Here is a 15,368-nt window from a genome sequence, read left to right as displayed (position 1 = left end):
CAGCTGAGCAAAAGTATGTGTGTATGAGGAAGGGATGGGGTGATGTTCATGTGTGCCCATGCGTATGATGTGGCTCTTTGCGGTAACTCGGTAAAAAATGTGGCTCTTGGTCCTCGTCTGGTTGGCCACCCCTGCTCTAGGGCAAAGAGGATGTTCTTAGCAAATCCTATTGCTACTCCCCTCCCTCTATTTGTTATTGTATCTCCGTCGGGTATTCTTTGGAGTAGAGCCTAATCTTTGATTCGTGGGTGATTTGTTTCTTGTAAAAATATTACCTCCGCCTCATATTGTTGTAGTTCTTTGACAATTTTTAACCTCTTATTTGAACTATTCAACCCCTTCACGTTATATGTTAAAAAATTAATAGCCATTGTTTTTATTGTCTGAGCTTTCTATCCAGACCTCGTTTTTTTATTTATACCGGGAGTTTTCTCTACTGACATTTCTCTTTCCCTCTTGAAGCATGCATGCTGGGAACCCCCACATGTACTTTGTTTTGTTCTTGCATCGTAATCAAAAGGGGTTTCACGAGTCGTCTTCTTGTCAGAGTTTCGGACGCCAGGTCTGCAAATATCTGGACCTCTGTCCCCCGATACTGCAATGGGGGTTTTCCTCTCAATTTGGCCCAGATTTCTGCTTTATCTTCAAAAAATCGAAACCGAACGATGATATCTCTCAGTCTGGCTCCTCCTGCATTAGTCATCTTTCCTACCCGGTGGACACTTTCAATCCTAGGAAAATCTCTTGGTTCTCTCTCTAACAGGGGATTAAAAATAGTTTTTAGAATTTCCTTCAGGGCTTAATGGTAATGTGTGAAAGGCGGTATCTCCAGCTGGCCCATTTTATTGGAAGCTTACCTCAACTAATAAGATCTGCAGAGGAGCTGACCATGTTGGAGCGACTTTGTATAACACACAATTCTAAAGGAATCGTATCCAGGATGTACAGACTGTTGATGTCGGGAGAGCTGGAGATCCCGCTATATATCAAAAAGTGGGAAAAGGAATTAGGAACACAGAGGGATAAAGACACAATAAGTACAATATTAAGATTAACACATTGTTCGGCAATAGACAGTAAAACAGCCAAAATGAACTAAGTGCCTAACTAGATGGTACAACACGCCGGATAAGACTGCGAAATACCAACAGGGAAGATCGGCAGAATGTTGGAGGGGCTGTAAAACCATAGGAACAATGGCACATCTTTGGTGGGGATGCCCAAAAATCAAAATCTATTGGGGAAAGATCTTGCAAAAGATAAGATAAATAACTAAAATAAGCGTGAAGGCGGATCCTTGGATTGTACTTTTCCACAGAACAAAGAGTAACAAAAAACAATATCCAGAAACTATCATCCCACACCTCCTTAACGCAGCGAAGAAACTGATCCCTAAAAAGTGGCAGGAGGTGGAAAGTCCAACGATGTGGGAGTGGGTAGATGCAGTCGAAGAGGTATATAAGATGGAAAAGTTGAGTAGTGGAGAAGATAATAAAAGAGAAGCAGTAATAAAAAAATGGAAATGTTGAAAAGATTTTAAGAAGGATTGGAGTTGCACAGAATATTTAAGACCATAACCGACCTACATGGGAGGAGGATAAGAGGAGATGGAAAAACGCTGACATTTAACTTGGGATGGGGGGGGGGGGGGGATGGGAAAAACAAAGAGGTGTATGATGAATAAAAGATATGAATTTAATAAGGGAAAAATATTTAATTGTTATTGATACTTTCTGATATATAATGAGATGCTACACTGATGTGAAGACGAAAGGAGACAGTGATGAATGGAAAGTTGATTTATTTCTCTCTAGAGAATTCGCTGACGTGGCAATAAAAAAATAAATAAAAAAATAAAAAACCGAATCCCTGAGTTGGAAAAAGGATCAAAAACCTAAACCTATATAAAAATGACTTTTAAACTCAATCAGATGTAGCTAATCACCTTGTCAATGGCATACAGTCATTTGACTTTTAGCTGTGTTCCGCTGTGGTCATTTTGATTAGCTCAGCATGAAAAGAGCTTTCCTGGAGCATTTCAGTTTCTGGTAGTGCAACTAAAGCCAACCTTCAACTATGGGTGGCAAGGCACTGTCAAAAGATCTCTGGGATAAAGTTGTGGACAGACACAAGTAAGGAGATGGATACAAAAAAGTTTATTTACAGTGCCAAATCAACTGTCTATATGCTATCAATTTTGTGTGAAATAAAATAAATATAATACATTTTATTGTGACCACTCCAGTGCCAAGTTGCACAGTTTGTTTTTGCTCAAACATGAGGCATGCATAGTGGCACTGCACAGGTTAATTCTCTAAGAACTGACACTTCCTGTGGGAAAACTACATATGCCACAATTCTTGGGTCACTCTATTGCTGGTGCAGGTCAGAGCTACACAGTAATTAGTTCTGATACAGGCCCAAATAGGCAGAGCAATTAACAGAGATCACCATGCGGCCTTTCATAACATTAGTACTTCCACATTTGTGATGCAACATGTCGAAAATGGCAAGGCATGGATTTTAATGCTGTATGACTCGGAGCCAGAAGTTGCCTGTCCCTTTAGCAAATAGGCACAAGCTATGTGCATCAATACCTGGACATAGGGAAAATGATCTGCCATCACACTACAACCTACAGCCCCCATATGTGAGCCCAATGTTAACAAGGTAAAGCAAACAAACGCAATGAATAAAAACTACACAAATACCTTACAACACAAACATTTGAAAGTTATAAATGTCACTACACGTGGCCAGAATCATTTCTTTGAAACTGCTGCTGATGCCTATTCAGTGTCAGAAAGCAATAAATTCTCTATCCGAGACAAACGCACACCAGCAATGGGGCACTGAACATCCATAGATCAGTGAGGAAGATGGCTCTCTTACAAGATGCTAATTTTATGTAATTCCCAGGGATGAGAATGGTATATACTGTTCCCTGTTGAATCGCTCCTTGGTAATGGACTTTTTGTTGAACCAAGTCACTTTTTTTATTTTTGCTAGGCACTGTAATGCCTCTGTAGTTTTACCTCAGTTTTCCTAATATACATAGTTACAACAGTACCATGTGAAAGTGTACAATGAGTTGATTATTTGTAATATTTTACCCTTCTTTTTGTAATTTCATATTTGTTTTTAGCATCTTTAGGGAAATGTATTATTGTAAGATAAAAATCTTATTGCTATTCTCTGGCCTTATTACAGAATGTTTATGTGAATATAAACCGAATCGTGTCAGTTGCCAATCGTCTTGTGGAATCTGGGCACTACGCCTCACAACAAATAAAGCAGATTGCCAGTCAGCTGGAACAAGAATGGAAAATGTTTGCGGCAGCTCTAGATGAGAGAAGTACTTTACTCGAAATGTCTGCAAAATTTCACCAAAAAGCTGAGAAGGTAAAGTGTGTGTGTGTGTGTGTGTGTGTGTGTGTGTGTGTGTGTATGTAATATATATATATATATATATATATATATATATATATATATATCTATATATCTATATATATATATATATATATATATATATATATATATATATATATATATGACAAATGCTAGTTTCTTCTTTTGTGTTCCCTTTTATTTTCTCATTGGTATATATTAAACAGACTTAACCACTTTGCGCCCGCTCTATAGCCAAAAGACGGCTACAGATCGGACGGTAACTGCCGGGAGGGCGTCCCTGGACGTCCTCCGGTTTACTTACCTAATGCGCGCCGCCGCGGGTGCGCATCGGGGAAGTTCTGTGTTTGCCGTGTCCCTCAGACACAGGCAATCACAGATCGTGCTAAATGGCCAATCACAGTGGCCATTTGGCACTCGATCGGACTATCCAATGAGAGGTGATCTCATATGTAAACACATGAGATCATCTCTCATCGCCGGCTCCCCTCCTCACACAGACAGCGTGTGAGGAGGGAGAGCTTCCGTGCTGCAGCGTCTGTGAGTACACGCACACACAGTGAAACTCAGACAGTTATTAGTGCCATCTGTCGTCCGTGTCACATCAGAGTCACGTGCAATCAGGGCCACCTGCCATCAGTGCCACGTCAATGTCACATGTAATTTTCCTGGTGCTCCAGGGCCTTCTAAAGTGTAATAGGTAGTCAACAAGTTAGATGTGTAATTTATTCTCCTAGAACATGTGATGGCGCTCCCTGCATGTTGGGCCTCTCTATGTGGCCAGGCTGTGAAAAAGTCCCACACGTGGTATCGTAATACTCAGGAGGAGTAGCAGAATTTAATTTGGGGTGTCATTTGTGGTATACACATGCCATGTGAGAGAAATAACCTATTACAATGACAATTTTGTGGGAAAAAAAAATAACAAAACTTCATTTTGCAAAGAATTGTGGGAAAAAATGACACCAAAAACCTCACCATGCCTCTTACTAAATACCTTGGAATGTCTACTTTCCAAAAGGGGTCATTTGGGGCGTATTTGTACTTTCCTGGCTTGTTCGGGTCGCAAGAAATGAGATAGACCACCAGTACATCAGATGTGATCAATTTTGTAGGATTCGCACCACAGCTTGTAGACTCTCTAACTTTCACAAAGACCAAATAATATCCATGAATTTGGTTTATTTTTACCAAAGATGTAGCAGTATAAATTATGGCCAAAATTTATGAAGAAAAATTTATAATTTGCATAATTTTATCACAGAAACAAAGAAAAATGTTTTTTTTTCTTCAAAGTTTTCGGTCTTTTTTTCATTTATAGTGCAAAAAATAAACCCAGAGGTGATCAAATACCACCAAAAGAAAGTTCTATTTGTGGGAAAAAAAGGACAAAAAAATCATTTGGGTACAGTGTTGCATGACTGAGTAATTGTCATTTAAAGTGTGAGAGCATTGAAAGCTGAAAATTGGTCTGGGCAGGAGGGGTGTTTAAGTGCCCAGTAGGCAAGTGGTTAATAATCGTAGTTGTCTGTCACAAGGTTTGTTGGTTTTTGATGTACAGCTTGGTCAAATATGTCGGCACTTTTCTAGAGCACATCTCCCAAGATATAGGCAACTTTTCTGTATTTTCTTGATTTACACTTGGAGTGCAAATGCTTGAGAGACTTCATTACTTATTTCTTTTAGGTTTGCAATGTGCATTGTGTGGACTGTACAGCTATTCCTAGGCAGGATACCTACACAGGAAGTTAGGATTATGCAAGTTGCCACTGCTGCAGGGTGTTTCCTGAAAGATGAAATGGATGAGCAAATATCTTAATTGTATTGTACTGGGCACAGGCTGAGTTTTCATAGACCCTGATTTGTAGATTTGTACCTTCACACGATTGGACACTGGTAAATCTTTGGAGGACATGCTTCCTGGGTGCCTGCCCTGTTACTCTGCCCCCCTCCGTGAGTTCTCAGCTTTTTACTAGTGTCCAAAGGTGATGTACTACATAGTTACATGGTTAGTAAGGTTGAAATAAGACAACAGTCCATCCAGTTTAACCTGAGCGCGTGTCTACAACTGTCCCTATCCCTGTACATTGCACACTCACATCGGTCCCTACCCTCAAGGAGCCCATAATCCAAGATCCCCATTCATATACTCAGGCTGATTTTGGACAGAAGCCAATTAACCTACCTGCATGTCTTTGGAGTGTGGGAGGAAACCAGAGAACCCGGAGGAAACCCACGCAGGCACAAGGAGAACATACAAACTTCAGGCAGGTAGTGTTATGGTTTGGATAAGAACTAGCGACCCTTTTTACTGCTAGGCAAGAGTGCTAACCACTACACCACTGTGCCGCCCATGTACTGCTACTCCCTTGTGGAGAAATCACTCTTAGCCTAGCTAGTTTATTTTTTTCTTCAAATTCTTCAACCAACTCCTTCACTGTCTTCTAATACAACAATAAAATCATGGTATTTTAATCACGGGAGCTGTAGTTGGAGCCCATGCAATGTGGTCAGCCTGTAATGTTCAGACACTAGATTCTGCACTCCTCCCTTTGTGCAATGAGTGTAGTCAGTCACAGGGGGTTATACATGTCCAGTGCTGAGGAGAGAGGTGGGTGCCAGAGAACATGTATACATGGGGAAGAGTAGGGGCTGTCTGATCAGTGTGGAGGGGGTCCTGGACTAGCAGCACTGGATGTACACAAACGGCAAAACTGCAGCCATTGGCTCAAGGTATGGACGTAAAATGCACATGAATGGGTAGACACTGATGCAAAGAAGCATTGGCATTTACAAGAGCACAGCTGCGTACAGCCATTCATTTGTATGGTTGGTTGTGCATAGCACATGGGAGTGAGAAAGTGTCAGGAAATTGTGGCAGGCATCCAAAATGAGCCAGAGCGATGATAATTTGTGAGCAATGTGCAGAAAATATGGGGCAGATTAGGTATTTCTCTAGTCATCTTCGAGGACGGCACACATGAGAGGCTCCTCCCCACAGGAAACATAATCAATTGACAGTTGTTTTAAGTCCCCACCTGTCCCCTTGATCCTCAGTTTTTGATTTTCTCCCTACACAGCGAAACGCACTGCAGAACTGAGTGTTCACTAAGAAGGTCTTGCAGGCAGTGGTCCCACCCTAAGGTAGGCCTGAGGTTCTTGCTTCTCCTCTCAGGTGTGCCATCCTGGAAGGTGACTAAAGAAAATTACCAGTTACACTTACTGGTAACTGCTTTTCTAGGAAATCTTCAAGGATGGCAGGCCTCCCATTGGTGGTGGGAAAATGGTAGAACACTGAAATGTGAGTGCCTATGAGGAATGATTTCAATAATTAACTGGGTTCAAGAGTTACGTCTCTACAAACCAAGGGGATCAAGGGGAAGGGTGGGGACTTAAAACTGCTATCAATTGAAAGTTTCCGGTGGGGAGCCTCTCCTCTCTCAAATGTGCCGTCCTGGAAAATTTCCTAGAAAAGCAGTCACCAAGTGTAACTGACAATTTTTAGATCCCTAGACTGTTGTATCAGCTGTGGGCACTGACAGCTCAGCATCCCCAGAGGTAAGTGTAGCAGAGACCCGGTGCGTTGGTGTACTTTTTTAAAAAAAAATTTTTTTTTGTTTCATTTCGTTTTTTCCCACTTAAAACATACCATTAAAAAAAAAAAATACTTTTATTTGACTTTTGGATCCTTTTTTTTTTCTCTTTCCTATGGCTTTTTCACTGGGCCGGACTGGGATACCCGGACATTTCCCAGTAGGCTGCCTGCCCTGGGGCTGCCGGCCTGCCATTTGAGCTACGCTGTGGCTGCAGCATATCTCAAAGCAGAGTCCCACTGTCACGGAGCTCAGTGTGAAGTTGCGCTGTGATAAGTCCTGCCCCCCCCCCCCCCCCCCCAGACCAGCTTGTGTGATAGACGCAGTGTTCTCTCTATCACATGAGCTGGTCTAGGAGGGGGGCGGGACTTTTGTCATAGCGCGACTGAACCTTTCACACTGAGCTCTGTGACGCAGATGCACGCTGTGCCTATATGTAATCCACTGGCACTAACGGGTGAGACGGCAGGGATGGGCAGGGTGAGGTGGCATGGATTGGCATTGGTGAGGCTGCATTGATCTTTTGCACCATGTCTGTAGTCTCTGACCATCTGCTGTATCATGTCTACATTCTCTCTGGTCACCAGAGACCCTCCACCCCCCCCATTTGCAGAGTCCTAGTTTTGCCCCTTGATTATTCCTCCACTTTTACCACTTTTAACTGAAATTTTCTGATAATGTATATCCCTTTCATGACTAAGCCTATTTTTGGCATTTGGTGTTTACAAGTTAAAATCCATATTTTTTGCTAGAAAATTACTTGGTACCCCCAAACATTATATATATTTTTTTAACAGAGACTCTAGAGAATAAAACGGCGATTGTTGCAATATTTTATGTCACACGGTATTTGCGCAGCGGTGTTTTAAATGCAACTTTTTGGGAAAAGGGACACTTTCATGAATTAAAAAAAAAAAAAACAGTAAAATTATCCCATTTTTTTTTTGCATAACGTGAAAGATAATGTTACGCCGAGTAAATAGATACCAAACATGTCACACTTTATATTTGCACGCACTTGTGGATTGACGACAAAGTACGGTACCTAAAAATCTCAATAGGCGACGCTTTAAACATTTTTTACGGTTACCAGGTTAGCGTTACAGAGGAGGTCTAGTGCTAGAATTATTGCTCTTGCTCTGACGATCGCGGCGATACCTCACATGTGTGATTTGAACACCGTTTACATACGCGGGCGCGTCTAAAAGACCCCCCACCCCTCCTTTACACTTCAGTGTATTCAGATCGCCAAAAACTGCGATTCTGAATACAGGATATTTTTTTTAAACCGGCGCCATTGGCAGCCGAGTAAACGGGAAGTGACGTCATGACGTCTCTTCCGTGTTTACTATGAGGAGACTGGAATGAAGACAATTACGGCTTCGTTCCAGTTCCTCCCCAGCGGCCGGAGGCATCGAACCAGGAATGGGTGCTCCCGATCGAGCGGGAGAACCGGTAACAGCGGCGGGAGGCGGCGGGAGGGGGGGCCGTCCCCTCCCGCTCCTCCGGCATAACAGCCGAGCGGCTTTTAGCCGCATCGGTTGTTATGGCTGGATAGCCAATCGCCCGATGGACAAAACGGTACCGGGATGATGCCTGCAGGTGCGGGCATCATCCCGGTATAACCCCCGGAAGCAGAGTACACACATCTGCGTACGCTCGGCGGGAAGGGGATATCTATATCTATCCCTATTTGCTTTCATATCTGTCCTATCTATATATAATACTTTCTTCAAATGTGCTTTAAAATGTATGGTTTTTCCTTTTATGAACAAGAAAATAATGACGCTATGTTGTTGGGCTGGTATAATAATGCTATGGGGCTGGTATGAAATTATTTCCAGGGCTGGTTTTTATTCCCAGTGCAGCCTTAACTGGAGCCCTATTGCTTGACTGTGAACCCTGCTTTCTTCCAGGTGCAGGGCCTTCCTCATTAGTTACTGTTTATGACCAAAAAGTGGAATAGCAGCTAGGCAAGCCTCACGGGCTCTAGCTGGCACTTGGTCTCTGTGTTAGGGCTACTCAGCTTTGCTTATAAAGTGCATTTCCTTTTTGAATTTACGTTACACGATGTACTCTTGCAAAACGTCAGTAAACAATTATTGAACACAAAGATAAATTTAATGACATTGACATACAGAGCCACATGTACTACTTAAATTTGTGCTGCATTTGCACATACCTGCATAAACCAAATTTGTAAGTGGTTTAAATTGTATTGTTAAAATATAATATTAACATTGGACATTACTTGCACTGACGTTTGTGTGTCTATCTCTATTGAAACAATTGTATGCCTTTTGTATACTTTTTTTCTATTATCTTCTAATTCGGGGACTCGCAGCTTGGGGTACATTTTATTATGCAAATTCCAACTTGAGAAACTATTGTAAGGTAAGTGCATATCCTATTCAAGTCAATGTGATATTAGTGTGCAGGAAGGGACAGCCAGCATTAGATGTTTACAGGCTGGAATGTAAAGGACAGCGGAGCCTGCCTGTGTTGGTGAAAATAAGTCCCTAAGAATGGTTAGTGTAGTTTAGGGTACTAGGGAGGTGATGTGGTGTGGATAAATTCACGAACCTGTCTTTTTAGGTTAAGCTCTAAACAGCCCCATGACTTACTGTTGTTTGAAGAGGTTGCGTATCTTAAAATGTACATTTTATTTATTTTTTTGTGCAGAGCTCAGTATACAGTGGATAACTTAAAGCGGTAGTAAACCCGCAAACTTTTTTTTTTTTTTTTAAACCTGCAAAGCAAAAGGCATAATGAGCTAGTATGCACGCATACTAGCTCATTATGGAATACTTACCTTAGAACGAGGCCCCGACATCTGGCACGATCCACGCCGACATGCTCCCTCGGCGTTTCTTCCGGGTATCGCGGCTCCGGCGCTGTGAGTGGCCGGAGCCGCGATATCGTCACTCCCGCGCATGCGCGCGGGAGATTTCATTCCGGCCGGTCGGCCACTGCTGGATTTTCAGGCCGAGAATCCCCTTGTGCGCATGCGCCGCTGCAGTCAGCGGCGCATACCGAGGGGAATATCTCCTAAACCGTACAGGTTTAGGAGATATTTTTTTTACCTACAGGTAAGCCTTATTATAGGCTTTCCTGTAGGTAAAAGTTAAAAAATTGAGTATACAACCACTTTAAGAATTTAACACGTCACCATCTTTCTAGGTATACATGCAGGACCGGTGCGATCCCTGTTCTCTGTTTCAGGGATGAATCGGGCCCAAATTTTTGCCTGAATTTGGCCCTGAAACTGAGCCAAAACCGCTCAAAACCCCCTGTGCAATTTGCCCTGTGGCCACCACCGCGGAGATATATGAGCCTGCTACATTGAGAGCCGGGCACATACTCCTATCGTGGGAAAAGTTGATATTGACATGGCATTTTCATCACATGATGGTAACAACTCGTGCAATGCATACATACAAAGAAACCAAGACAAATAAGTTCAGAGATTAAGTTATGTGTTCTAAAATGGAATGACACAAGGAAAAAGTATTGAACACACAACTGAAATGTGTTTAATACTTGGTACAAAATCTTTTGTTGGCAATGGCCACTTCAAGATGCCTCCTGTATGGAGAAACTAGTCACATGCATTGCTCAGGTGTGATTTTGGCTTATTATTCCACACAAACAGTCTTCAAATCTTCTATGAACTCTGATCTTTAGTTCTTTCCATAGATTTTCTGTTGGATTCAAGTTCTGGCAGCTTTATTTTTTTTCTTTGAAACTATTTGACCGTTTCCTTGACTTTGTTTGGAATCATTGTCTTGCTAAAATGCCCACCCTCGTTTTCATCTTCATCATCCTGGTAGATGGCAGCAGATTTTATCAAGAACGTCTTGGTACATTTTTCCATTCAGCCTTCCTTCAATATGAAGTTTGCCAGTACCGTATGCTGAAAAACAGCCCCACATCATGATGATTCCACCTTCAAACTTCACTTTTGGAATGGTGTTTTTGGGATGATGTGCAGTGTCATTTGAATTCAAAACATGGTCAGGGCCAGATTAAGAACATCATGGGCCTGGTGCTGAGGGTTTTGGTAGGGCTTTTTATAAAAAAAATGCATTTTTTTTTCTGTTATAACAAATTAAATTAGTGGGAGAAAGTGAGAGGGGTGAGGGGCAAAGGAGGGGGCATGAGAGGATGCTCATGAGCATGTGTGGGAGTGACAGCAACGTAGCCCGGCCAAGGCAAGTGACCGAACACACAGAACCTGGAAGGAAGAGCGCGTGAAGATGGAAGTGCCCGGGACCTGCCAGATTGATCACAGCGCAGTGCTAGAGGGCTCAGTCTGACAAGTAAGTGTACCATAATGTGCTAATATGATGTGCATACTAGTACATTATGGCATAACCTACCTCAGGGCCTCAAACATTTTTTTACTAGTGCTTTAGTATCACAGGCTCCCAGGAGCCTCTCATGGAGCCCCCTACTGACCCGGTGGCCCTTGGGCAGTGACTAGGTGCATAGTTGCCAACATATCAAAAATATTTTCAGGGACACTTATTTTTATCAGTGGTTTATTTAGAGTAGCTGACATCCCCTATGTCCCTTCATACATCACAGTATTAAATACAAAAATTAAATGAGTACTAATAATGGGTAGAACATATGAGGACTGAGAAGATTTCCTTTAGTTGAACTAACAAGTGTGCCCATTCTAGAGCTGGTAACATTGAGGATATTCAAAATAATTTTAAAGAATTGTTTTTTTTGGGTAAGAGGCATAGGGGAGGAGTATGGATAGTATAACAGTGGGCAGTATGTACAGGAGAGGTGTGTGGAGGGTATGGCAGTGGGCATTGTGTACAGGAGAGGAGTGTGGGGGCTATGCCAGTTGGCAGTATGTAAATGAGTAGTGTGGAGGGTATGATGGGGCAGTATGTACAGGAGAGTAATGTGGAGAGAAAGGCAGTTGGCAGTATCTACAGGAGAGGAGTGTGGAAGGTATTATGGGGGCAGTATGTACAGGAGAGGATTGTGACAAGGGGCCGCTATGCATAGGAGAGGAGTGTGGAGGGTATGACAGCGGGCACTATGTACAGGTGAAGAGGACGGGAAGGGAAAATTTAAAGGGTTGTGGAAGGCTGCTTAGGGACTGCGTAGTGGTTAAGCGGGCCATATATTGTCATCGTTATGCAGTAATCTTTCTCTGTTTGCTTACCTCTCCTCGTGTTCAGAGTAAGAGGCCAGCCACTTCCACCTGGTGGTTTTTATAACCTCTCCTCTAAGCATGGCTCCACCCCAGGCCCTATCGGGGAACCCTATATTAACCTGTGCACTGCAAACCAGCGGTGCTGATCAACCATTGTGTAGTCACTGTGTGTTTGGCTTCCTTTTTCCTGCTTGCCATGTGCTCTGTTTCTCAGTTACCGACCTTGGCGTGTTCTCGCCGATTCCTGTCTGCTTGTGACCTTGACCTTTTGGCGTGTCCCAGACCATCCCTGTTTGCCTGTGACTGAACCTTTGGCGTGCACTCTGTTGTTCCTGTCTGCTAGTTGCCCTGACCTCTGCCTTATCCCTTTACTATCCTTGTTGTTCCAGCTTGCTGTTTCCTTCTTGAGCTGTGAGACTTTATTTGTTTTAATTTCTTTGTATGGATTGCATGGGTTGTTACCGACATGTGGTGAACATTTAATGTCCAAAACACCTTTAGAAATATATTTAAATAGAAAAAAGGTGACTTATTCAATACTTATTTTACCTGCTGTATTTCTCAGAGTGGGAGAAGGAGAATTATGTGTACTGCAAGAGAGAGTGTAAGGGGGGATGGGAATGGGGTGCTATGGTGGGTGGTAGAGGATTGTGGGGAAAGAGGATTTGTATTAGGAGGGGAAACCAAAGGTGAGGGGGGGGTTGTTTAGTGCTGGGATGGGGAAGAAGGGGGGACTTGGAATTGAGCAGGAGGATTTGTTTTGGGGAGCCATTGTTGTAAATAGTATTTTTGCTGGGGGGAGCAAGCTGAAAGATTAGTGCTGTACTTTTCTTTTTCATACATCATGAGACATGGCGTTAGGCTAATAGTCATTACCTGCTGGGTTATACTTTATCTCCAGGTGAATGGACCAAAGGTCTTTAGACAGGAAGTCACCCCCTATATACCCCCTCCCATACAGGAAGTACTTCAGTTTTTTTTTACCAGTGTCTGCAAGGTGGATGGCATGGTTGTTTGAGCTCTCTGAGCTCCAGGTCTCTAGTCCCACAAGCAGTTCTTAAATGAATCAAGAGATTGACCGATCAAATCCATTTGACACAGGCTTTATATGCTTAGATAAGTAGTACCCGAGGACTCAAGATCCTGCAAGGTTATGCTTGTAATTCGGCCTCTGTGCATTGGACCCTGCAAAGTGGAATTCTGGACACTACAGCGCTAAGGCATTCCTGCAGGGGTGCTGTACAGGTCCAAGGGAGTGGACCCTAAACATGTGTTATATCCTCTGTGTTGTGAGAGACACAAGACTCTGGTCTGGAACAATGGAAGTTTATTTCCAATACTCACTGTACACTGCAACATGCATCTCAGGACAGTACATCTTATTAGGCTGCTTACATGTGTCCAAGATGGCTACTATACCCCTGTATAACACCTTCCATCCATCCCTAAAAAAAAAAAAAAAAAAAAAAAAAAAAAAAGAGAAAAGGCACAAAACATTAACTAATAACAGTCCTCCAAACACAGAAGATGCACAGGACTTTTCCTGCATCCAGATGTGAGAGCAAGATTCCAGGGACAGTTGCGGGGATACAATGTCATTGGATCACTTTCGGCGGCCCCGTCGAAAGTCTCGTAACCGGTCTTGACGCTGAAACCGGTCAGGAGGGCGACAGTGTCGTTGAGGACGGGCACCCATCGACTCGGGATCGGAGGAAACAGGGTCGACTGGAATGGGCACTGGCGGTGCCAAGAAGGGATCCCCCAGCTCAGTGGGTGAACTAACCTCCGGACCCGGGCTGGAGGGCTCTGTTGGAGCTGAGTTCAAAAGATCAGAGTCCCCCCAATCATCAGTTCCTATGCATCCTGGTCCGCTGGGAGCAGTTCCTTGCAACACTGGTGATTCAGCCGGCGTCAGGGATTCATGCAGTTGAAAACGAGGGCGCAGTTGGTCCGCATGCCTTCTGCAAATGGAACCATCTTCCAGGCAGACCCTATACATCTTGGGTCCCAAAGTCTCTGCAATGACAGCAGGAAGCCAACGGGTGTTGGAAGCCCCATAAGATCGGGCCCATACCTTTTTTTTGGGCTGTGAATCGGGGGATCTCATGGTGTTTGACCATCTTGTCTTGGGACTGCAGTACATGTTCCTGGACTGTTTGTGGGCGGAGCATGTCCAAAACAGTCCATGGCTGCCGACCCAGGAGTTCTGCTGGAGTTTTCCCTGTGGTTGCATGTGGTGTGTTTCTGTAAGCAGAAAGGAAGGAGTCCAGCTGCTGGGGTGACAGGGACTGCTGTTTACTTGTAGCCACTGTAGCTTTGAAATAGCGTTTAAAAGTCTGCACAAACCGCTCTGCTTGACCATTTGTAGCTGGGTGGTAAGGTGCGGTCAACTTGTGCTTGATGTTGTGGGCAGTCAAGAAATGCTGAAACTCCTGACTGGTGAATTGTGCACCGTTGTCTGTGACGATTTCTCTGGGGTATCCAAATGTAGTAGCGAGATGTAACAGTATGGAAACTGTTGCCTTAGTTGTTGGCTGAGTAACAGGAATTACCTCAGGCCACTTTGAATGGGCGTCCACTATGATCAAGAAGGTGTGTCCTCTGATCGGACCTGCAAAGTCCAAGTGTAGTCGAAACCAAGGGACCGTGGGCCAAGTCCAGGGCTGGACGCACCCTCGAGGAGGGTCTCTTGCAGTTTTTGCACATCCAGCACAAGCATTCACATATGTTGTGATATCCGAGTCTAAGTTTGGCCACCACACATAGCCTCGGGCCTTTTGTTTCATACGTGTGCCCCCGGGATGACCAGTATGTAGCAAGTCCAGAATGTGTCTCCGGAGGGTCTGTGGAATGATCACTCGGTCTCCCCATAAAACAGTTACCAGCCACAGTTAATTCCATACGCCTACGGAAATAAGGTTCATAATCCGGTGTGACGGTTGCAGGCCAACCGGACCGTACCCAGGAGAGTATTGTTTTCAGAAAGGTATCCTTGGCTGTATGGGCTGCTATCTCCCCAGAAGACAAGGACAGGCTGGTGTAACGACAACTCTTGACCGGTGGAGAGGAGTCCATTGACCTCCCTGTCAGTCGGGACATTGCGTCCGCATTAGCATTGGCATCATGACCGCGATACTGGATTTTATAACTGTACGCTCCCAAGAACAGGGCATAGCGTTGGAGGCGGGCCG

General features: G+C 43.8%; 1 protein-coding gene across 5 annotated transcripts in view; it reads left to right on the top strand.

The window, feature by feature from the left end:
* Window positions 1–3,215: 3,215 nt before the first annotated feature.
* TRIO (trio Rho guanine nucleotide exchange factor) overlaps window positions 3,216–15,368 on the top strand; it is a 751,422-nt gene continuing 739,269 nt past the window's right edge. For all 5 annotated transcript variants that reach the window (XR_013277581.1, XM_077491869.1, XM_077491868.1 and 2 more), the window contains exon 1: window positions 3,216–3,402. Coding sequence is in view for 4 of the 5 variants with exons in the window: in XM_077491869.1 (XP_077347995.1) it covers window positions 3,328–3,402 (75 nt within the window). In the remaining variant the exon portion in view is untranslated. The remainder of the gene's footprint in view (window positions 3,403–15,368) is intronic.

The sequence above is a fragment of the Lithobates pipiens genome, unplaced genomic scaffold (assembly GCF_037356315.1).
Source record: "Lithobates pipiens isolate NorthernLeopardFrog02 unplaced genomic scaffold, aLitPip1_a1.2 Scaffold_19, whole genome shotgun sequence".
Lineage (NCBI taxonomy): Eukaryota > Metazoa > Chordata > Amphibia > Anura > Ranidae > Lithobates > Lithobates pipiens.
The sequence above is the reverse complement of the archived record's forward strand: the minus strand, read 5'-3'. Positions and strand labels throughout refer to the sequence as shown.